Raw genomic sequence first — 21888 nt, forward strand, 5'->3', positions numbered from 1 at the left:
TTAAGCTGGACCTAGGCAACTAAGATCGTGCTTCTCTATGACTGAATGATCTGCTGTAATGTTGAGACTTTTGAATAACTGTGTTTTTTCTCTCACGCAGGGCCATCGGTAAATAAAGCTAAAACTCGTGCTGCACAAGAGAGGACCAGAGGTACAGAACGGGAGAGACTCCTCTACTTCTAGTTTTTAACAGTGTTCAGTGGACTCCATGAACTGTGGCTTAGGCCCAGCTCTTAAGAACTGAAGCGCAGCAACATTCTATGACTATCACACTGTAACCACCACTGACTTGACTCCTGCACAGGTTCAACTAGAAGATATCAGCTGCAGCTTTGGACGTAGCTTTAAACTCAGGAAATGCTCTGTGTGGCTCATGTAACAGTATTACTAAAACTAGGTGTGTTAACAGGATTACTAGAACACTTCTGTTTTCAAGAGGTTGCATCTTTTTCTTCTAGAAACCTAAACCAGCTGTATCATGAGTTGAATAGTGTTTTGTTTTTTTGTCAATGAAACTGAGGTGACATGGGTATGAGAATGGACTGCTAAACCACTGACACTTATTTTAAATGCAGGTCAATGCAACTTTTGTCTCTATTTTTAGGGGGAAGCCATCACAAGTTGTAATATTTTTAGTACTATTTGCCAAAATGTCTTGTATATACTTTATTATAAAATAGCCATTTTGTAGTTCAAAAATCTACTTAAATGCAATAAATTAAGTTTATACATTTCAGTGGAAGTGTCTTTCAGAATGTTGTGGGCTTCATGAGAGCTTGTTCTCCAAAAACTTGTTTGAAGAAGGTGACGTGTTCTTCACAGTGCTCACCTAAGGGGGGGCAAAATAAAAGTTCATGTTAACTTTAAAACTTGGAAACTGAGAAGCAAGGTTGTGTAGTTTCACTTAACCCCAATTAAATATTAATTCTTATCTTTAATGCCTTTGAGTAAAAGAGTTTAATGATTTTAAAGCAATGGGATAGTGAGGTATCGTCAGTCCTGTGACAAGTATTCTTGTGGTGAAGCAGACGTCTGATCTAGTTCCTCTATCTAACCAGCAGATTTGTATCCATGAGAGTTCTTCACTGTCAAGATGTAAGATCTTGGAGTGATATTCTCTGCCTGTAGACTATTTGGTGATAAGAACATGTTGCTAGAGCAAGCAGTTCAGCATGGTTTTTAAAGTGAGAGTAAGTGTAGTATAGAACAGGCCTTGAATCTTTAAAATCTGTGGAAACAGGCAACTGAACTCAAAGGTTTCTTGACCCAGTTCCTGGCTTCAGGAGAAAGCACTAATTGGAGACAATGGCTTTACTAAAATAAGCAGTGCAAGCAACTGCAAGCCAAACAGGTTACCTTAATGGGCAAGTTCCTGTTTGGTTCAGTCTGTTTACTCATGGGTGCAGTATACAAAGGAGCAAGGCAAGTTAACTTTGGAACTATGACTAAAGGTAAGTCTAAAATACAGGCTAGAATGAACTGAGAGTTTTAGCTTGTAATATAGACTTAGCTGGAGTGGAAGCAAAACAAGTCTTAGTTCTGTTTGCACAGCTGGGTATCTTGGTCTAACTCCTTATTGCTTACCTGGTGTGAAACTAGGGTTTCCTCGTAACCGCTGATTTCTTTGTTCAAAGAATCTGAATATAGTATAGAAAAGCATATCATCTTCTGCTTGTTTTGCTGCGTCAAGGAATTTGCGGGCCGAAATGCTGTCATGTCCTCCAATACCCCTGATGAATCTCAAGGCAGCCAAAACTTGGTGTTTGGACAACAGAACTTCCACTATTTCATCATTTGCTGTGGAAAGTCTCTGTGAAGTCAATCACAGCTGTAAGACTATGCTTCTAACAAATGACTGAGATGCTAGCTAGTCACTTCAACCTTGGTCAGGTAAGCTGTTTGACAAGTCTAACTCGTGTGACATGGAGTTACTATAGTCTGAAATGCTTACTTTTAACATGTCCAGAGAGAGCTGATGTGCGGGAGGGTAAATGCTTTCCAGGGACAGTAACAGACAAGCCTAGGGCAAAAGTAAAAATAACTTTAAAATTCTGAAGACTTCCCACCTCCATCGCTTGCTTATTGAAGCGACTTGTCTTACATACCAAAGGCTTTGAATCACTGAGCACATGGTACTGCAGAAACTGATGGAGCATGTAGAACAAGTTGTGTTGAACAAGGGTTTTGATGACCAGCTCATACAAGTAGTGCTGTGAATGCAGGAAAAACATCAAAGGTACGTCTCAGTACCAGTTTTTACAAACTAGAAGGTAGTATTGTAGAGGACTTAAACACATGACCAAGGCTGGTCTGAAACTCCATGTAATTTCATGGAATGAGGTAATATACTTGGCATGCAAGTACTTCACCTGAACTGCAATCTGGAACTGGTTGAGAGAGCGAATGTATTCCATCAAGACCGCTATAGTGAACTTATGAGGTGCCTCCTGGATGACAAAAAAGTTAATGGCAACCCTGTAAGAATGGGCAGGCTCCTTCAAGCAGTCAAGTTTGCTGCTCTGAGACTGCTGCCAAACTAGCACTTAAAATTAACTTACCTTCTTCTCTGTAAATACAGATAAAACATGTGTGTACATGTCAGACTGGTCAATAACTGCTTGAGTGCGGACCGGACGTTTCAAGAGTGGATTACTTCTACTCAGGCCTGCTTCTACCACCTACAAGAAGAAAGCCTTTTAAAAAGAGAACTGTAGCGTTGTGGTACAGTTCTAGTCAGTCTCATCTGTACAGAGACTGTTTTCCACTGGGAACATAATTATAAATGTGTTTTGTTACTGAGCAAATTAACATTTGTGGTCATATTATATACTAGATGTATTCTGTTCAGTGTGAGCTTTAGTATTAAATTTAAAACTGCTTTTATAGTTATATATTTATATGAAGTTAAATAAATATAGATGCTACTATATGCCTCAAAGTCAGGAGATGAATCAAACTTACTATGATGATACAGGCACTCAGCTTTAGAAGGGTTTTTCATATTTGGCTGTAATATGTGAGTTAGTGCTTGAACTGGGTATTTTAACAGATGCATCAGGGCTGCATATAGTGTGCAGTAGTAATGTGTGCCATAAAATCAGTGGTTTGGAAACTCTCTTGATAGTTATGGATTCCAAGTTGCTTTTTGAGCTTCTGCCCTCTTTCTGCTTTCAAGCACTGGGTTATGTTACTTGTCATGCTGGAGAATGAGCCATGCAGCATCTGCCACAACAGTGTTAAGTGGGGGTCTTAGAGCAGCTTGCCCAGTAGACCTTCTGCTGTGAGCCTGAGACAGCCAGGACCTTGGGGTAGGCCTGAATTTCTTAGGCAGAAGAGAGCAAGTATTCTGCCTTCATCATGATGCAACCTGAAATGCAAACAGCATCATCCTGTCTTTTTAAGCTGCTGTAGCTAAGGTGGTTTACCAGAGTATAGCTTTGCTCAGCTTCCAAGTACTTCTTATATTCATGATTCAGTTTGTCAAAAACAGTTGCAATCACAGATAGTGATCCCCTTTCTGGCTCACTGAGCACTGAAAAGATAAGAAGAAAAAAGAACTGTGAGGAGGAATAACCAGGGGCTTAATGTTGCCTTTTTTTTTTAAAGGTTATCTCTAAACTTCAAAGAAGCACTTTCAGTTATGTCAGACGTATTTTAACTACATGGGGGGAGCTGGATTCTTTCATGTTGTTAAGTCATTCCTGAGGGTAGTCTAGGCAAATGACATTTCACGGGACTAAGCTAGCTTCAGAAGTGGTCTCAAGTTTAAGAACAGTCCAGTTGACTTGTGTGAGCATTTATAAATAAGCAGTATTGTACTTTCAAGATACAGACAAAGCACATGAACTTACTTTGAGAGCACACAGACAGAATAACCATTTTGCATTCTTTCCTTTGGAGAAGGAAATCCATTAGTTTTCCTTTATCTAGCAAGAGGTTAACTACAGGTTCAAGTTTCACTTGAAGACTCCAGAGGTAACCTTGATTTGAAGGAGTAAAATAAAAAGTGAATTGCCTTATATAGTATAGCCTAGACATCCCACTTTTCCACCTTAAATGAGAACACATCAATTGTTTGAGTATAGATTACATTATATTTTAGAGCAGCATTACCCCTGAAACGTTGTAGTAAAGATACGGTCATCCTCAGTTATCACTACCAAGAGTAGTCATCTTAGTACGTACATCTGCTTAGTCACTTTAAGTTGCTTTGTGCACTGAAGGTATAAACTAGCCCCCTTTGACCCCACATATAGTAGAGTCAAACAGCTCAGCACTTACCTTCACTTGCACTGATGATAATATCAGGTTGAAAGACAATCCAAGATGAAGAATCTAAATGTTAAAGTTCTAACATCCATATTAACACTGATTCTAAACTGTTGCTACTAAGTTCATGCTACTGTACTGAAGCAGATCCCATTAACATACTTTCATTTACTATCATCCCTTCTTGTAAGGTCTTGAACCACATTCTTGGAATTTTATCTTCAATTTCATGGTGTACTATTCAGTAGTTCATCCATGCTCTCAAATGACCACAAAGTGTGGTATTGTGACTTCTACAGATTGACAGATTTCCATATTTACAACCATGAAAGCATTACAGTCTCTTACAAAGCATACTATTTTCTCTTGAAGTAAGTACATATAATCTGCTAAAGCTGGACTTAATGGGTCGATGTAACAAATGCAAGCTTCTTCCATGCTTTGTACATAGAATGAGGCTTTAGTAATACTCTTTGCACTTTTACAGTATTTAAAGGATACAGAGTTTACATGGAACAGGAGACTGACTCGTCACAGAGGCTGGACCTGCAGAAAAATTAAAATAAGGTGAAGAATAGTAGTACTCTGGCAGCTCTCCTACACCAACAAGATACAAACTACAATCTTACACTGAAAAGGCAAGTATGGATTGTAACATGACACAGGCAAAAAAGATATGCCCTTTGTGTAGCCAGATCAAAGAAAATCTGACACTGTGAGAAGGCAAACAGATTCTTCAAAGCATGATTTCACTTGGCTGAAAAACCAAAACAATCATGCACGCAGAAATATTCCATCTCTAAGACTACAATTCTAAATACATAGACTCCATTTTCTGTATTTATGTGTGATCACTTCAGTTTCTTAAAAAGCAAGACTGGTTTCTGATCCTAACCTTTGTTTAATACAAACCTCCACCTTCAGATTCATCAGTTGTACTTGCTATTAGTGACCTCAAAATTCAGATGTTAAAGAGGTTTTAAGGAGCAATCATTCCTATAGAAGCATCTTTCTCTTCTATAAAGAGACCGATGCTGCTTCACCATATGCTCAGGCTATTTCTAGCTACTTCCAGCTTGAGGGTAATTATCTGCTACACTTCTAGGACAGGAGAACAGAAAGATAATCCAAAACGACAACTTTTGTTGAAGTCCTAACACTGATCTTAGCGGTGCTTCTAAACTGGTCTGAAACTTAATTCTAAGCTTGGATTGTCTTTCACCTCTTTATGTATCTTACTTACAAAGTTAAATAGTCATCACTTAAGCCAGAAAAACATGAAGTGCTTTTGCATACACACATAAGCTTTTATAGCTGCAGCCAGAAAAATAACGATAACCACAACTTTGGAGTGTAAAAGCAAAGGACTATGGGAAATATGTACCTTAAACAGTAACTCTTACTTTTCTCTAGTAGGCACAAGTTTGGAACACAATTTTATGCTCAATTCCTTCTTACCTTCTTTCCTCCCTCACCTCTCCTAAGTATGTATAATAACAGTGTTAGTAACTAGCATCCTAAAAACTGAAACACTCTTGTACATTTAGATAATCTTGGTAACAGTGATAGGATATTTATTATAGAGTAGTTCTACCTGCTACAGGTATCTGGTAGGGTTGTATTGATCGAGGTGGAAGTACAAATTGATGGATGGTAGTAGACCCATCAAATTCTGCTTTTAGCTTGATGTCAAATATAACAGAAGTCTGCAATTGAGAAGAGGACGTTAGTATTCATGAAATGTAATTTACCACCCATTTACATGTACTCAGGCTGCTTTTCACATTTCCATCTTGTGTTCTCCGTTAGAATCATAGAATGATTTGGGTTGGAAGGGATGTGCTGGGGGCAGGGACATCTTTCACTAGACCAGGTTGCTCAAAGCCCCGTCCAACCTGACCTTGAACACTTCCACTGATGGGGCATCCACAACTTCTCTGGGCAACCTGTTCCAGGGTCTCACCACCCTCACTGTAAAAAAATTTCTCTTATATGCAATCTAAATGTACCCTCTTTCAGTTTAAAACCACTGCCCTTTGAACTGTTGCTACAGCGCCTGGTAAAAAGTCCCTCTCAGTCTGTCTTATACACCCCCTTATAAGAGTCTTATGTCAAATTCACTGCTTAATTATGGATGCTAGAAACTGTGAGGAAAATTCTGCATCTTCCTATGATATCCTCATAGTTCTGTCAACTCAGGTCACTAATGCTTCTACCCACTATGGACAACAGTGGAAATTAGCTTTGCTTTCAGTGCTAATGAAACATGACTTCAATTATTGATATCTACTCTATTCAGTCTGGTTTTGTTTTGTGTGTTTATATAGTCATGTTTATAGCTTGACCAAAATGCTGGAGAGTAAGTGCTCTGGGTTAAATGCTAGTGTGTAGAATTAACATGAATTATAACTGAAAGATCATCTAATCATCCTAATGAGATAACATGCTCCAGTTCTTGAAGCTGCTCGAGAGAAGATAACACAAGCAGCTAAAGCCTTTCCACAAGTTAAGAGCAAAGTACCACTTTAGCTTTACCACCGATCAAGCCTTGCTACTGAGACTACAGACAAGCAAGTTTTACCTACGCTACCATACACATAAGATCATTTATGTTCACAGGTATCATTCAAATGTATGCAATATGAGAAGTCCCCAGGATTCATAATTTAGTACACAATTTAACTCTGCCTCTTTGTATAATGCCTTAAAAGCCTATACAGTGCAGCAGCAAAGTATCATAGGAAACTAACAAGAAGAAAAAAAAAAAAGTATGAAAAACAGGTATTAACAACAGCCCTGATTAAATGTTAGCACAACAAGGTGAAAGGATAATTTTGAATCTCTCATACCCTTATGGTTTTGTGTTTGCACACTCTGGCTTTTGGAAAAGCTAAGCACATGCAAAAATATTTGCCAGAGCTAATAGGCATCATTATTAAAATCTGCCCATAACTTTTAAAAGGCACGACATAATATAAATAAATTGCACCTCAGTATCCTGATGATGTACTACCACCAAGTTATCCACAACATTCAGTGCAAACTTTCCAGTTCTGTTCAGCTTTAAAATGTGCGTCTTCTTACAGGAGCCCTCTCTACAGAAACAGGGATGAGAAGAGCTGGTCAATAAGCCTGTTGAAACTAGAAAAGCAGATGTCTCTTACACACATGTTAATTGCCACTAACGTTCTTCATTCTGCTCTTACCTTGGTAAGTGATAGAGGACTACCTCTGCTCCTGTACTATTGGAAGTCCTTGAGTGATGCCTCAAATAGAGAACATAAAGCTGCCCATATCTAATGAGACAACAGGATTAAAGCATTACTTTCAAATAAGAGGTCTACCAGTCTGTTAAAGCCATGCATTTTACCCTAGAAGAACAGATGTGAGATTACCTAAATTAAGCAATCAATTAATTAAAAGACTAAAACAGCACTTGATAAATCACAATGCACAGCCTATATTCATGCAAGTTAGGCATCTAAGAACAACTCCACCAACACATCAGTTCAAAAAGTGAAGAATTCTCAACATTTCTGTACCAATCAAGAGTAATTTCATGCAAGACTTTGCAGTTGCTTCCCCTTCCTGCCTTGCCCCAAGAGAGTTGTTTAGATGCTTTTTTCAAGGCAGTAACTGAAGCACTTTAAAGCAGTAGCACTGCTAAAACAAGTGCAACCACGTTAACGTTGTCTTTTCTCAGCATCCCCAAACTATCATACTTTCCCAGGAAAGGCTTGATTAGTTAGATACATACATTGTAGCCATAGCAATATCTCTTTCAGAAAGGCTGAGCTTGGAGGACTTGGGTGCTGCAGGTAACTCGATTTCAAATTTTGATAGTTTTGACATTGTTCCACTCTGTTAAACAGAAAAAAACCCCAAAGAAATCCATTGTTAAAGACTTGAAACGGAAAGGTCATAAGTAACCTTTAATCAAACGCTGCACCAATAGCACCCCCATGAGGTGAAGAATGGTGATAGCCAAAAAGGAAAAAGGTTTGACACTTTTTATTCCCCCCCTACTGTGTTCCTAAACACTTCTGGTGAGATATAAATATATATATATTTAAAAAAATATATAAAATACTTCTGGTACTATAATTTTTGCAGCTTTATCATGTTGATTTTATAACATTAGCTTCAGCTAGCAAAACGTTTCAATTTTAATTAATACAAATTCGTATGCAGATCCCATTTACAATTGGTCTGGAGATCTCAAACAGCAGTTCTCTTAACCTTTTCTCTCTTCCAGCAAGTCACACGCTCCGACTTTTAAATACTGGGAAGGGGAAAATATCAGTACCTCCTACCAGTCACTGTCTCCTTTTGTTCCTGCTAACTCCAGAATCTGCCTTATGATGAGAGCATACTCCTGCTCCTGCCCACGGTTTCCTCTCTCCTCTTCCTCTTTTCCTAACTAATTTATATTTAAGCAAGTTTTCAGAGTTTCCAAAGCTTCTACTGAAATTCACTTCCCATTCTCATTAACTCATTCCTGAGTGTGAAGTGTCCATGAGCCAGCAGTGTGCCCTTGTCGCCAAGAAGGCCAATGGCATCCTGGGCTGCATAGGGAAGACTGTGGCCAGTAGGTCGAGGGAGGTCATTCTCCCCCTCTACTCTGCACTGGTGAGGCCACAACTGGAGTACTGTGTCCAGTTCTGGGCTCCCCAGTTCAAGAGGGACAGGGAACTACTGGAGCGAGTCCAGCGAAGGGCAACCAAGATGATTGTGGGACTGGAGCACCTCCCTTATGAGGAAAGGCTGAAAGAGCTGGGACTCTTTAGCCTGGAGAAGAGAAGGTTGAGGGGGGACCTGATTAATGTTTACAAGTATCTAAAGGGTGGGTTTAAGGAGGACGGAGCCAGGCTCTTTTCAATGGTTCCCAGCGACAGGACAAGGGGCAATGGGCACAAGCTAGAACATAGGAAGTTCCGTTCAAATACACGGAAAAACTTCTTTACAGTGAGGGTGACAGAGCACTGGAACAGGCTGCCCAGGCAGGTGGTGGAGTCCCCTTCTCTGGAGATTTTCAAGACCCGCCTGGATGCAGCCCTGAGGGATGTGCTTTAGGCAACCCTGCTCTAGCAGGGGAGTTGGACTAGATGATCTCTAGAGGTCCCTTCCAACTCTGAAGATTCCGTGATTCCGTGATTCCGTGAAGTGTGAACATGACAGAAATATATCCTTTGCTAGAGCTCTATTTTCAAAGACTATTTTAGTACAGTACCTTTCTCAGGAAATCTTTAAAGATTACCTTCTGAAGACAAAATAAAAAATATTTAGCTTCAAGCTACAACTTGACACAAAATGTTAAGGAGGGGGAAGCATGACCTAAGTCCTTAAAAAGAAAGCTGTGAGAGGCTAGTAAGTTCTGCCTAGCCACCTAAGAGAATGTAATGTCAGGATCCAGTACAGATCCTACACCAGATCAAACCAGGAAACCCATTTGAATAAGCTTCTTTTTAATCTCTTCCCTTAGACTATCAGAGAAATCCTCCTAATCCTTTGAAAGAAGCAAAATGAACTCTTCAGTTCTTTTTCTCATTTTTTAAATCGTCTTACTGCATGATTAACTTAAAACAGGTTCTAGTTTTTGCTACACACTTTTTCCAAGCTCAAAGGAAAAATATTTTCCCATTAACCTTAAGTGTTGTCCGCAGGGAAGAACACTAAAAGAAATAAATACTGTAAACAAAACTCTCTCATGCTTGGGACAATAGTTGTTTCTTAAGCACTACCTTTTTTATTTATTTTTCAAATTCATCCACTCACCTTTGGAAGGTTGTAGTTATAATTACAAGTGAAAGGCCCTTAATTTTTCTTTATTACTGTGCTACAGAGTGCAAATGCCCATAGTAAAATTAAATACTACCTACACTTACTTAAGTGAAAAAAAAATTCTTGAAAGATTGTTGTCAAATATTGGGTCACTGATTTTTTACACACACCCCCCCCCTTTCTCAAGGTCGACTGTCTAACATTAGCAGGATACACCTCTTTCCAAAGAGGACATAATAAAGAGCAAATTAGTTAATTTTAAGCCATCACCTAAGAACTACCTTACAGATTTTTGCTTTGCCCTTTGCTTATTGTCATATAAGGATGCGAACACATGTGCCTCTTGGAAGAAATCCAGGAAAAGCAGCTTAAAAAGAAAAAAAACGGAAGCACACAAAAATGAAAAGTTTGGAACATATTCCTTTACCTTGAAATAGAATGGCTGCAGGACGTTGCCAAGGACAGTAGTTGACAGAAGAATAACAGAGCTCTCTGGACAATACATGTACCAGTTGACATTAATACTCTGATTCTTCAGAAGTTTTAAACTTCGTTTCTCTGGTAATACCTGGAAACACAGGATATTAGTATTATATTACCATCAGGATTCCAAAAGCATAGGTGGTACTACACAGTAGCTAGAAACGTTAAGTGAGAAGCATTTAAGTGTTAAGTGCTAGAATTTAAAAAAAAAAAAAAATCAGAAACCTGACAATTACAGCTTAGGCCCCAATTTACTGTAGCTAAGGAAATGCACATCAAATACTCATCAAATTCTAATGAGCTGAAAGGTGCTGGCTCTTCCCCTCATCCAAGTCTAGGTATAAGTTCTGTCCATAATGGAGAAAACATTGACATAACTAGTGAAGTTTTATTAAGAAGTTATTACAATATCTTTGCTGCTTTCATTCCCCAGCTTCCTTAGTCTTTAAGAACTAAGACAGTATATAAATTGATTCTCTTTATTTTAAGGGCTTAAATAACTTCTCTTCAAAAAACACACTTCATTTGGTCCTTTTACCTGCAGGGTTGACATTCATAATCCTTTTAGGTGCCAAATATTTTTTTCTCCCTGAATCAGCAGGAAATAATGCTGCTTTTTCAGTTACTTTCTTTAGTACTAGCTTAGTACCAATTACTAGTACTAGTAATTATGTGAAACACCGTCTCTTAGCTCCAGGACTGGAACTATTGGGAAGTGCACAACTTCAGAGAAAGTTTATAATATTCCTTGTGATGGATGTCACAGAGGGCTATTTATTCATTAGATTTCTCCAAAAACATATGCAAAGGTAATTATACCTAAACACAGAAGAACTCAGACAATGAGATCAACATAGGAGGAAGCTGCCAATTTGCAGAAAGATATCACTGTCTTAGTCAATTATTTGTTCTGTGCTGCATTTTAAGCATGCACATATCTTCCCAAATGCTGATTATTTTCTTTTTGCACGAAGTAGTATTTCACATTAGATTTAGATACTCATTTATATAAAAGCCAAGAGCATTAATCTAGAGTTCTCTAAGCATTAATTCAGTCCTCCTTTATACAGAGCCTTTGTTAGCTGTGCTAAATAACCTGTTAGTGTTAAGTTCCCCCTGCCCCAAAAAGTATTCCCCTCAAAGAAAAATACTCATAGTCTGCAAACCAAACAGCAGAATTTCTTTTTTGAGCAGTGCTTTCTCACAGAACTAAAAGAAAGGAATTCAAAGATACAGACACAAATTTACATTTTCAAACCTCTATCCTACAGGAGTTATTTGTATTACCTGATAGAATTCAATTCCTTGATCTGTGATGAACACGATTTCTGTAGAACTTGTCCAGCAGAATCCTAGAATATTGGCATTCTTTGTCTTTTAACAAACAAGCAAACAAACACTTTTTTACTTGGAAAAATTAACTATTCAGATAAGCTAATATTACTAAATGAAGAACTCAAAACCAAAGGCAATTTAGTTATCCAGTCACTGGAGTTAATACTTTTTGCCAACTAGACACCCAGCACACATCAGCTACTTCTGTAAAGACTTCCAAAACTATGTACGAACACAACTACTGTACGACCTGAATTTTTGGTAGAATGTAAGATTTACAAGTTTATTACACAGTCAAATTTTCTTTTTGCCCTAAATACAACCAAGTTGTTCTAGTTCAAATCATACTGCCAATTCAACCAATTCCTGACATGAAAAGCAGGTTCTTCTGCTGACAGGAATTGAGAACTACGTGGAAGTATTTGCCATGACTTCACTCAGAACACTATCATAGGTGGTTTGCTAGAATGGTTTACTCAAATACATAATCCTAAATAATAAAGCAGAAAAGTGCTTCAGCTTTAAAGTCTACAGGAATAAAGAGATCCACACAAATCAGATGTTTAAAAATTTACTTCAGCATTCTATTACCCCAAAATTTAATTTATCTTAGTTAAAAAGTTGGAAAGTACCAAATAATGACAATGGTACTTTTTTCCTGGTAAAATAATAATTAAAAAATAATTAGAAGGGTTGTTTAAAAATACCAAACATAGTATGCAAACTAGTAATAGCTAACTATCACTCATCAGTGAAATTAGGGTAAAACATCCACATTAACATATCTGACATTAGCATAATTACCATCTACTGCTTCTGTATGATCAGCACTTTGTCTCTTGTGCTTCCCAAACCCTGACATTTGTTGCCTCAACAGCATTTCCAGTCCTTTCTAGGAAAGGATTAAGGTGACTGGACCAGGAAGTTCTTTATGGTATTGTTAACACCTGCTCATTTACCTCAATTCAGGCAGGCAGTAGTGACTACATACCTTATTTACTTCATGTTAGTGTTTTGGAAGGTATCTCAATTAGTTCTCTTGTAGAGTAGAGGCCACCAGCATCAGCTAACATTAGAGTTTCACTTAAGCATATAAGCTTGGGAGATTTAACTTACCTTACATTCCTGCGTATATTCTAGCTGAGGACTATCTGGAATAAAATTCAAAAAATCCTGCAAAAACGCCCATGAAGTGTATTAGCAATTATGAAGAACAGACAAGATAAATATCTAGATACAAGAGAAGAGATATTAGTTTATCAAATTATTTTGGATGAGATATAAAGAAGAAAAGCTGACTTACTATATTCCACTTCACCCCTGCCAGGGAATTCTTTATAGAAGTTGGCTCCCCCCACACTTTTTCTTAAATGATGACACTAGCAGGACAACCACGTTGCCTGTTCAGCCTCTCAGGATGATAGAGAAATTTTCACTACAGCTGTTGTTAGCCACCAGACCTCTTGAACATTTGTCTCAGGGGCTTCTACTCTGGTACTGTAAGTAGAAGATTTCCAGATACAATTCCTATCTGCAGGGTGTAGGTTTCTTACCACACTCTTCAAAGTTCTCTGCACAGCCAGTATCTTGTTGCCTAAGGAAAACTTGATGCACTTCACTTCTCCTTTGTCTTCCATCCTATACAGAAAGAAAAAGAAGTTATGGAAATATCTAAAAGTTTCTTACAGAACTCTGTAATATACCCTCAAAAAGACAATTAAATAAGAAAAAAAAAGTGTAATGCAAATGCTTCTGAATACAACTTATGAATGTTGCCTAACAAGTACAGGATTCAAAATTCAGACTGGAAGATAATGGCAGTTCACTCTTCAGACGTCCAGAACACATCTGTTAGAGAAACATGGCTAAGGTCAGACAAATTAGCACATGAAGTTACTCCAAATATTCAGCTCTGTTGGCCTATGATGTGGAATTGGAAGACAGTGGGAGTATCCAAACCTGCATTCTCAGTTATGCCCCAGTGAGTCTGGAGTTCTGTGACACCCAACAACATCCTGCAGTCAGCTCCTTTACCACAACTACTGCTACTTGACACAAGCTGACTCGCTTCCCCATTAGGACACATCCTCTAGAAGAATTTCTGATGTTAAAGGGAGAGTGAGGCTGTTTTCATACCATTTAAAAAAAACCCAAAACAACAAAACTGTATTCTTAACAAAGAAGCATCAGTACAACTGGCATGAATAAGGTAGTTCTACTTCCAGTATGCGTTATTAACTCCAGAAAAACAGAGCACTAGATAGATAGTCAAGCAGGAAAATTGTGGAACCTCCTGAAGTTCACTGTGTATTTTCAGCTCCCTCAGGATTTGTGACAAAGGTAGTCAAATAAAAAAGTCAAATGAAAATAGCAACTTTCAGGACAGGCAATACCTGACAGGTCACAGTAAACACAACTTGACTACAAACTGGTTCATCCATAGATGGATCAAAGCAAACTTCAAGTAAAAGAATACTTCTTACATACAGACAGCAGAATTCAAAAAGCCATCACTCTTAACAGAGGCATATATAAAATAATTTTTTAAAGACAAAGTAGTTTCATTGAAAGTACCGTTCTCTGATTCTGAAAAAAATATTTCCACAAGAAATGGAAGCCATAGAAGAAGCTAATTTAGACTAAACAAGAAACAGAATGCAAGAAATCTACATGTAGGAAACACTGTTTGAATCACAGGCATGAAATTCAGAAATTATGGTTCTCTACTAATTTATGTTTATTTCATTTTGTTTAACTTGCTAAACTGCATCCTAGAATAAGTCACTGCTGCTGTAGCAATCACAAGTTTGAATCCCCACACTCTCTCACATACAGAATCACAGAATCGCTTCAGTTAGACATTTAATATCATCAAGTCCAATCGTTAACCTAGCACTGCCAAGTCCACCACTAAAACACGTCCATAAGCACCACATCTGCGTATCTTTTAAACACCTCCAGGGATGGCAACTCAAACACTTCCCTGGGCAGCCTGTTCCAATGCTTGACAACCCTTTCAATGAAGAAATTTTTGCTAACATCCGATCTAAACCTCCCCTGGTGCAACTTGAGGCCATTTCCTCTTGTCCTATTCCCTCTTACTCGGGAAAAGAGACTGACCCCCACCTCTCTACAACCTCCTTTCAGGTAGTTGTAGAGAGCGATAAGGTCTCCCCTCAGCCTCCTTTTCTCCAGGATAAACAACCCCAGCTCCCTCAGCCGCTCCTCATAAGACTTGTTCTCCAGACCCTTCACCAGCTTCGTTGCCCTTCTCTGGACACGCTCCAGGACCTCAATGTCTTTTTTGTACTGAGGGGCCCAAAACTGAACACCGTTCAAGGTGTGGCTTCACCAGTGCTGAGTACAGGGGGATGATCACTGCTGTCCACACTATTCCTGATACAGGCCAGGATGCTACTGGCCACCTGGGCACACTGCTGGCTCATATTCAGCCGGCTGTCAACCAACACCCCCAGGTCCTTTTCTGCCAGGCAGCTCTCCAGCCACTCTTCCCCAAGCCTGTAGCGCTGCATGGGGTTGTTGTGACCCAAGTGCAGGACCCGGCACTTGGCCTTGTTGAACCTCATACCATTGACCTCAGACCATCAATCCAGCATGTCCAGATCCCTCTGTAAAGCCTTCCTACCTTCAAACAGATCAACACTCCCACCCAACTTGGCATCATCTGCAAACATACTGAGGGTGCACTTGATATCCTCATCCAGATCATTGATAAAGATATTAAAGAGAACTGGTCTTAATACCGAGCCCTGGGGAACACCACTTGTGACTGGACACCAACTGGATTTAACTCCATTCACCACCACTCTTTGGGCCCGGCCATCCAGACAGTTTTTCCCCTTAGCGAACAGTACGCCCATCCAAGCCATAAGCTGCCAGTTTCTCCAGGAGAATGCTGTAGGAAATGGCATCAAAGACTTTATTAAAGTCTAGGCAGACAACATCCATAGCCTTTCCCTCATCCACTAGGCAGGTCACCTTGTCATAGAAGGAGATCAGGTTAGTCAAGCAGGACCTGCCATTCATAAACCCATGCTGACTGTGCCTGATCACCTGGTTGTCCTGTACATTCCACGTGATGGCACCCAAAACGATCTGCTCCATAACCTTCCCTGGCACCAAGGTCAGACTGACAGGCCTGTAGTTCCCCAGATGCTTCTTCCAGCCGTTCTTGTAGATGGGCGCCACATTTACTAACTTCCAGTCAAGTGTGACCTCTCCCGTTTTCCATAACAGCTGATAAATGATGGAAAGTGGCTTGGTGAGCACTACCGCCAGCTCCCTCAGTAGTGTTGGGTGGATCCTATCCTACACCATAGACTTGTGCGTGTCAGAGTGGTATAGCAGGTCTCTAAGAATTTCCCCTTGGGTTATGAGAGCTTCATTTTGCTCCCTGTCTTCCAGCTCAGGGGGCTGGGTACCCTGAGAACAACTGGCCTTAATATTAAAGACCGAGGCAAAGAAGGCATTAAGTACCTCGGCCTTTTCCTCATCCTTTGTCACCACATTTCCTCTCGCATTCAATAAAGGATGGAGATTCTCCTTAGCCCTCCTTTTGTTGCTAATGTATTTACAGAAACATTTTTTATTGTCTTTTATGGCAGTAGCCAGATTAATTTCTAGTTGGGCTTTGGCCCTTCTAGTTTCCTCCCTGCATAACCTCACCACATCTTTATAGCCTTCCTGATTTGCCTGCCCCTTCTTCAAAAGGTCACAAACTCGAGTTTCAGCCAAAGCTCGCTGTTTAGCCAGGCCGGTGTTCTTTCCTGCTGGCTCGTCTTTCGGCTTACGGGGACAGGCTGGTCCTGCGCCTTTAAGATTTCCTTCCTAAAAAATGTCCGGCCTTCCTGAACTACCTTGCCCTTCAGGACTGCCTCCCAAGGGACTCTCTCAACCAGTCTCCTAAACAGGCCAAAGTCTGCCCTCCAGAAGTCCAAGGTAGCAGTTCTGCTGACTCCCCTCCTTACTTCTCTGAGAACTGAAAACTCGTATCATTTTGTGACTGCTATGCCCAAGACAGCCTCCAACCATCACATTACCCACCCGTCCCTCTCTGTTCACAAACAACAGGTCCAGCGGGGTGCCTTCCCTAGATGGCTCCCTCACCAGCTGTGTCAGGAAGTTATCTTCCACACACTCCAGGAACTTCCTAGACTGTTTCCTCCCTGCTGTATTGCATTTCCAGCAGACATCTAGTAAGTTGAAGTCCCCCAAGAGAACAAGGGCTAGCTATTGTGACACTTCTCACAGTTGCTTATAGAATACATATTATACATAAAGATATATATATTCCTAGAAGCTATGCTAATAAGCTAAGGCACATGAAGGACAGGGAGGTGATTCAAAACAGCCAGCATGGCTTCACCAAGGGCAAGTCCTGCCTGACCGACCTAGTGGCCTTCTATGATGGAGTGACTACATCAGTGGACAAGGTAAGAAATACAGATGTTGTCTATCTAGACTTCTGTAAGGCTTTTGACATGGTGCCCCCACAACCCCTTTCTCTCTAAACTGGGGAAATATGGATTTGGTGGGTAGACTGTTTGGTAGATAAGGAATTGGTTGGATGGTTACATACAGAGGGTAGTGATCGACAGCTCAACGTCCAAATGGAGATCAGTGATCTGTGGCATCCCTCAGCAGTCTGTATTGGGACCAGTCTCCACTCTTATGAGACCTCACCTGGAGAGCTCTGGAGCCCTCAGCAAGAGAAAGACATAGACCTACTGGAGCAAGTCCAGAGGAGGGACACAAAAATGACTAGAGGGATGGAACATCTCTCCTATGAGGACAGGCTGAGAGAGCTGGGATTGTTCAGCATGGAGAAGAGAAGGCTTCGGGGAGACCTTAGAGCAGCCTTCCAGTACCTGAAGGGGGCCTACAGGAAAGATGGGGACAGACTTTTTAGCAGGGCCTGTTGTGATAGGACAAGGGGCAATGGCTTTAAACTAAAAGAGGGTAGATTCAGACTAGATAGAAGGAAGAATTTTTTTTTTTTTTTTTTTTACAATGAAGGTGGTGAAACCCTGGCTCAGGTTGCCCAGAGAAGTGGCAGATGCCTCATCCCTGGAAACATTCAAGGTCAGGCTGGACATGGCTCTGAGCAACCTGATCTAGTTGAAGATGTCCCTGGTCACTGCAGGGGATTTTGGACTAGATGAACTTTAAAGGTGCCCTCCAACCCAAACCATTCTATGATTCCACATATTCCTTATAAAATGCTTTAATTAAAAAAAAAAAAAAAAAAGCCACAGACTAATACCTTTTTTTGCCCCCCAGAAAACTATAAATTCATGAGGTCAAAGCATACCATCTTAATTGCAAGATTATACATAAGAACAAAATTAAAAGATGATCATAACTATTTCTAAGTCTTATGCCTGAACTACAGTAGATCACGGCTAAATACCACATAATTTTAAGTATGCAGAATTCTACCCCAAGACAATAAAGATGAAGGTGCCTTACCTGAAGGAAATGGGATTTCTGTCCTCTAAACCTTTAACAACAACTCCTGTAGCTCCACCAGATCGAACAGCAAAAACCTATAAAAAAAGTTTTGAAAAACATTTGTAGCTTATTCAAAATCATAAACTTAACATGCTGCCTTTTCTATAAGCCATACTTTTAATTTTTTTTACTAGACGCAATTTTTGTTCTTACACAGATCTGCCAGTTCACACTGAGATTCAGTAAATAATTAATTCTTTCCTCTGGAGTTCCAATGGTACTGTACAGGTTTCCAGTGGTACTGTAACAGTCTTGTAGGCATATGCTGAACTACTGAGCAAGTTAAAACAGTAAAACTCTGTGTAAGGTTTTCTCTCTCTTTTTTTTTTTTTAATATTCATATTTTCCTAAGCCAGGTACTAGTAGAAGTATCTGAGACATCAGGGCATTGTTTAAAACAAAAAAAACCCTTGGGGATCACGAAGAGATACAACACAATGACCCAGACTCTTGATCTTGTCAGAACATGTTATTAGATAGGAATAGTTTAATAGTAATCTGCTGTTTTGCATGTACCTGAGAAGCTTCAGCCAACTTGAACTAAGAACTTAAAGAATTCCTTTAGCACAACTGCACATATATACGTATAAAACCTGCTACAGCTATACCACTTATTGAGCTGGAATAAGAGAACATTAAAAAAAGTCATGCCGTTAAAAACTTTAACTGGCTTAGAAAAAGAAAATCAGGCAGATGCCTTATTTGTACTTGTTTTATGTGCAGAAGCACTAGACAAACAGATCAGGTCTCAGAATAACAGATATATTGTTTGTGAAACTAGCCATGCTACTGGTGTAGTATGCTCATGCAGGAATACAGGTGTCAAGACGATAAACTGCAAGCAAGCCTTACTATAATGACAAATAATTAGTTTAACTACTTTTAATATTGATGTAATAGAAAACGAAGACAATACTCTCTTAATCTTTGTGAGATCAAAAGATAGCAAGGAAAGATCTCTCGGAAGGCCATTCACATGGGAAACTGTCATTGAAATGCTGGTTATAAATGATTTGGAGACACTCTGGAAATTAAACAATTTTAGAATAGCAAGAAAACACAGAGAATTAAATTTACAGTTGAAAACAAGTTTCTTTCAAGTGAGCTCTTAACAACCAGTTTCTGTGCAGTTATATCACATCCACGCTATGATATAGTGTCTCACAACAGGCCTGTAATCTTATTTCAATTGGCCCTCAAAATGTGAGTAAAGGATTATGACTTAGAAAGGACACCAATAATTCTGAGCAGAGTGTAACTGCAAGAAGCACATCCCAGAAATGCTCCTCCCTCTCCAAACATGCCACCGATCATGTCCACACCACACACGGCAAACCATGCCATTTATATGGAGAAGAAAGCTTGAACGTTTCAATTCTGTGAATGCTGAGGTCACAGAACAGTTACAGGAATTAGACAGCAGACTGTATCCATATCTATATAAGTCTCACGACAGACTGTGGAACTTTTAGCTATACTGAACTGAATACTCAGAAGCTCATAAGGATATTAAGGAAAACACGCTTAAAAGAACCAAAGTCAAGAAATTAAAAGCAAAGTGTCAAGTCAGGTCCGAGCCACAAGTAAAGCTACAAATTAATTTTTACGAATATACTGAACTTTACCAATTGAAAAGGCGGGGGGGGGGGGAAATCAGAGAAATGCAGTTAGCAGTGAAGTGACAAAGTTTGCCAGTAATGTTGGGAGGTCTGGAACAGAAAGGAAAAAGTGCTGACTCTGAAGAATCCCAGAAGGACCTTCGGGCAGTGAGAGTAAAGGCAGGTGAAATTCAACCTAATAAATTTACGTTGGTACGTTTGAAAAAACAGATTTCTACCGCCTCTAGCAAGATGACAGGTTCCGAGCCAGCCACCCAGCAGCGAGACCTCGCACCGCAGCGGTTCCACAGAAGGGGATGGGGAGGAGACCAAAGACGGGCGTGAGAGCCTCCAGACCCCTCTTCTCGGGGAGCCGGCGGGGCAGGCTGAGGTAACAGGCCCGAAGCCGCCACCACCCCACCCGTGTGAGGCACGGTGGGGGTGCCCAGCACCCGCCGGCCGCTCCATCTGCCCGCCGCGGCAGGCTGGGAGCTGGGCACCGACGCAAGGCGGCGGCTCTCCCTCCCGCAGCCGGCAAGCGGGCCCAGCTCCTGAGGCGACCATCCGACAGACACCGCCCGGCGGCCTGTCAGGACGGACGGGGTGGCAAGGAGCCGGGGGGAACGCATCTCCCCGCCGCCCCCGCGAGGAGGGCCCCTCGCCGCCACCCCCACCTGCTTGTTGGCCTCGTCGAAGAAGACGCAGTTGACGGGGTTGGCCTTCTCGAAGTGCACGGGCCGCGCGCACAGCGCCAGGTAGCAGCCGCCATCCCCAGCTCCCGCTCTCCCTTCTTCTTCTCCTCCTTCTTCTTCTCCTCCTCCTCCCGGCGCCTCTTCCTCCCCTGGCGGCGGCGGCTCGCGGCTCATGGCGGCGGCGGCTCGCGAAGTCACCCGCCGCAAAAACGGTCCCTTCAACGAACTCCCCCTCCCGGCCGGCCGGGCGCTTCCTGTTTACACTCCCCTCACACGTGACGCGGGACCGGCCCGCCTTAAAGGCGCAGGACGCACAGGTGGGAACGGCCAGAGCCGGCACGTGTCGCGCAGCAGGTAAAAACACTTCGCCCAACCTTTTATAGAGCTTTTTCAAAAAAAAAAAAACAAAAAACCAAAACTTTTAGGTGGGAGGAAGAAGGAACCAAGTGCTTCAGTATTTGCCCACGCTTTGCTGCATTGTCGCGATTTATACTGGTTTTGGGCATGAAACTGCTCTTCAGTGGCTAGGTGTAAAATAGATGAGAAAGGGAAATTATCCTCTGAAAACAGTCCCTATTTCAGGAACAATATTAATAAAGCATTATCGAAGTTAAAGTCCAGATTGTTTCTCAGCATTTACGCTTGTTTGTATTTTAGTTTGGACAATAAACCAGCAGTGGGTTTTTCTGCTTGATGCACCTTAGTTCCCCAGTTGCAAAACCTACAGTATAATTTAGAAATGGTGTGAGAACATCAATTACATATTTGCTTATTGGTGTAGTAAGAGAAATAAAAAACAGAGGGGGAGGAAAGAAAAAAAAAAAACAAAAAACCAAAAAACTGAGATCACACCAATTTAAAAGTTTCCAGATTAGATGGGAGTGGCGCAACTTAGTACAGGAGAAATACGAATTTAAGCACGGGATATTAACACGGTATCATGCAAACAGCTGCTCGCTGACTTGTGACCCCCTTAGTCCGATTGTGGCAATTTCACATCAGACTCGAGAAACTGAAGTCACGGCTAGGAATGACAGCAAGTTTATTCGTTCTGCAGAACCCTCCTGCCTCATCAAGCAATTCCACGTTGACTAGAGAGGGCGCACAAGTATTTCCAGAGCGTTTAAACTACCTTAAAGTTTATCTTTTTTTACAAAATAAAAAATTTATTGCACGTTAGCCAAAAGTTTGGTTAATCC

The 21888-nt window shown here is 40.7% G+C and overlaps 2 protein-coding genes across 8 annotated transcripts in view; one reads left to right on the forward strand and one right to left on the reverse strand.

The window, feature by feature from the left end:
- Positions 1 to 736, forward strand: part of NPC1 (NPC intracellular cholesterol transporter 1) — a 28006-nt gene extending 27270 nt beyond the window's left edge. The window contains exon 25 of the mRNA XM_054190746.1: positions 101 to 736. Within this exon, the coding sequence (XP_054046721.1) occupies positions 101 to 183 (83 nt within the window). The 3' untranslated portion in view covers positions 184 to 736. The remainder of the gene's footprint in view (positions 1 to 100) is intronic.
- RMC1 (regulator of MON1-CCZ1) lies at positions 652 to 21047 on the reverse strand. 7 transcript variants are annotated; one of them, XM_054190750.1, is made up of 20 exons: positions 20672 to 21047; positions 18358 to 18434; positions 13422 to 13506; positions 12985 to 13041; positions 11821 to 11907; positions 10478 to 10618; positions 8027 to 8130; positions 7476 to 7565; positions 7259 to 7364; positions 5864 to 5975; positions 4771 to 4815; positions 4282 to 4335; positions 3852 to 3980; positions 3426 to 3532; positions 2559 to 2678; positions 2370 to 2447; positions 2106 to 2210; positions 1952 to 2020; positions 1585 to 1810; positions 652 to 829 (listed from the first exon to the last, which is right to left on the reverse strand). In XM_054190750.1, the coding sequence occupies exons 1-20, from the start codon at positions 20861 to 20863 to the stop codon at positions 750 to 752; spliced, it is 2064 nt and encodes a 687-aa protein (XP_054046725.1). In that variant the 5' UTR covers positions 20864 to 21047; the 3' UTR covers positions 652 to 749. The 7 variants fall into 7 exon arrangements, with proteins under 7 accessions (XP_054046725.1, XP_054046722.1, XP_054046724.1 ...); XM_054190747.1 differs by lacking the exon at positions 20672 to 21047 and adding an exon at positions 20237 to 20512; XM_054190749.1 differs by lacking the exons at positions 7476 to 7565; positions 20672 to 21047 and adding an exon at positions 20237 to 20520.
- Between the last annotated feature and the right edge of the window lie 841 nt (positions 21048 to 21888).

This window comes from Rissa tridactyla, chromosome 2 (genome assembly GCF_028500815.1).
Source record: "Rissa tridactyla isolate bRisTri1 chromosome 2, bRisTri1.patW.cur.20221130, whole genome shotgun sequence".
NCBI lineage: Eukaryota > Metazoa > Chordata > Aves > Charadriiformes > Laridae > Rissa > Rissa tridactyla.

Bases quoted from the DNA above. Each gene is read 5' to 3' on its own strand.
- RMC1 (XM_054190750.1), bottom strand. From the start codon at position 20,863: ATGAGCCGCGAGCCGCCGCCGCCAGGGGAGGAAGAGGCGCCGGGAGGA. The intron at 13,507-18,357 runs GTAAGGCACCTT...CTTTCTGTATAG, and splicing joins AGAAATCCCATTTCCTTCAG to GATGGAAGACAAAGGAGAAG. The intron at 8,131-10,477 runs GTAAAGGAATAT...TCTGTTTAACAG, and splicing joins TGCAGCCATTCTATTTCAAG to AGTGGAACAATGTCAAAACT.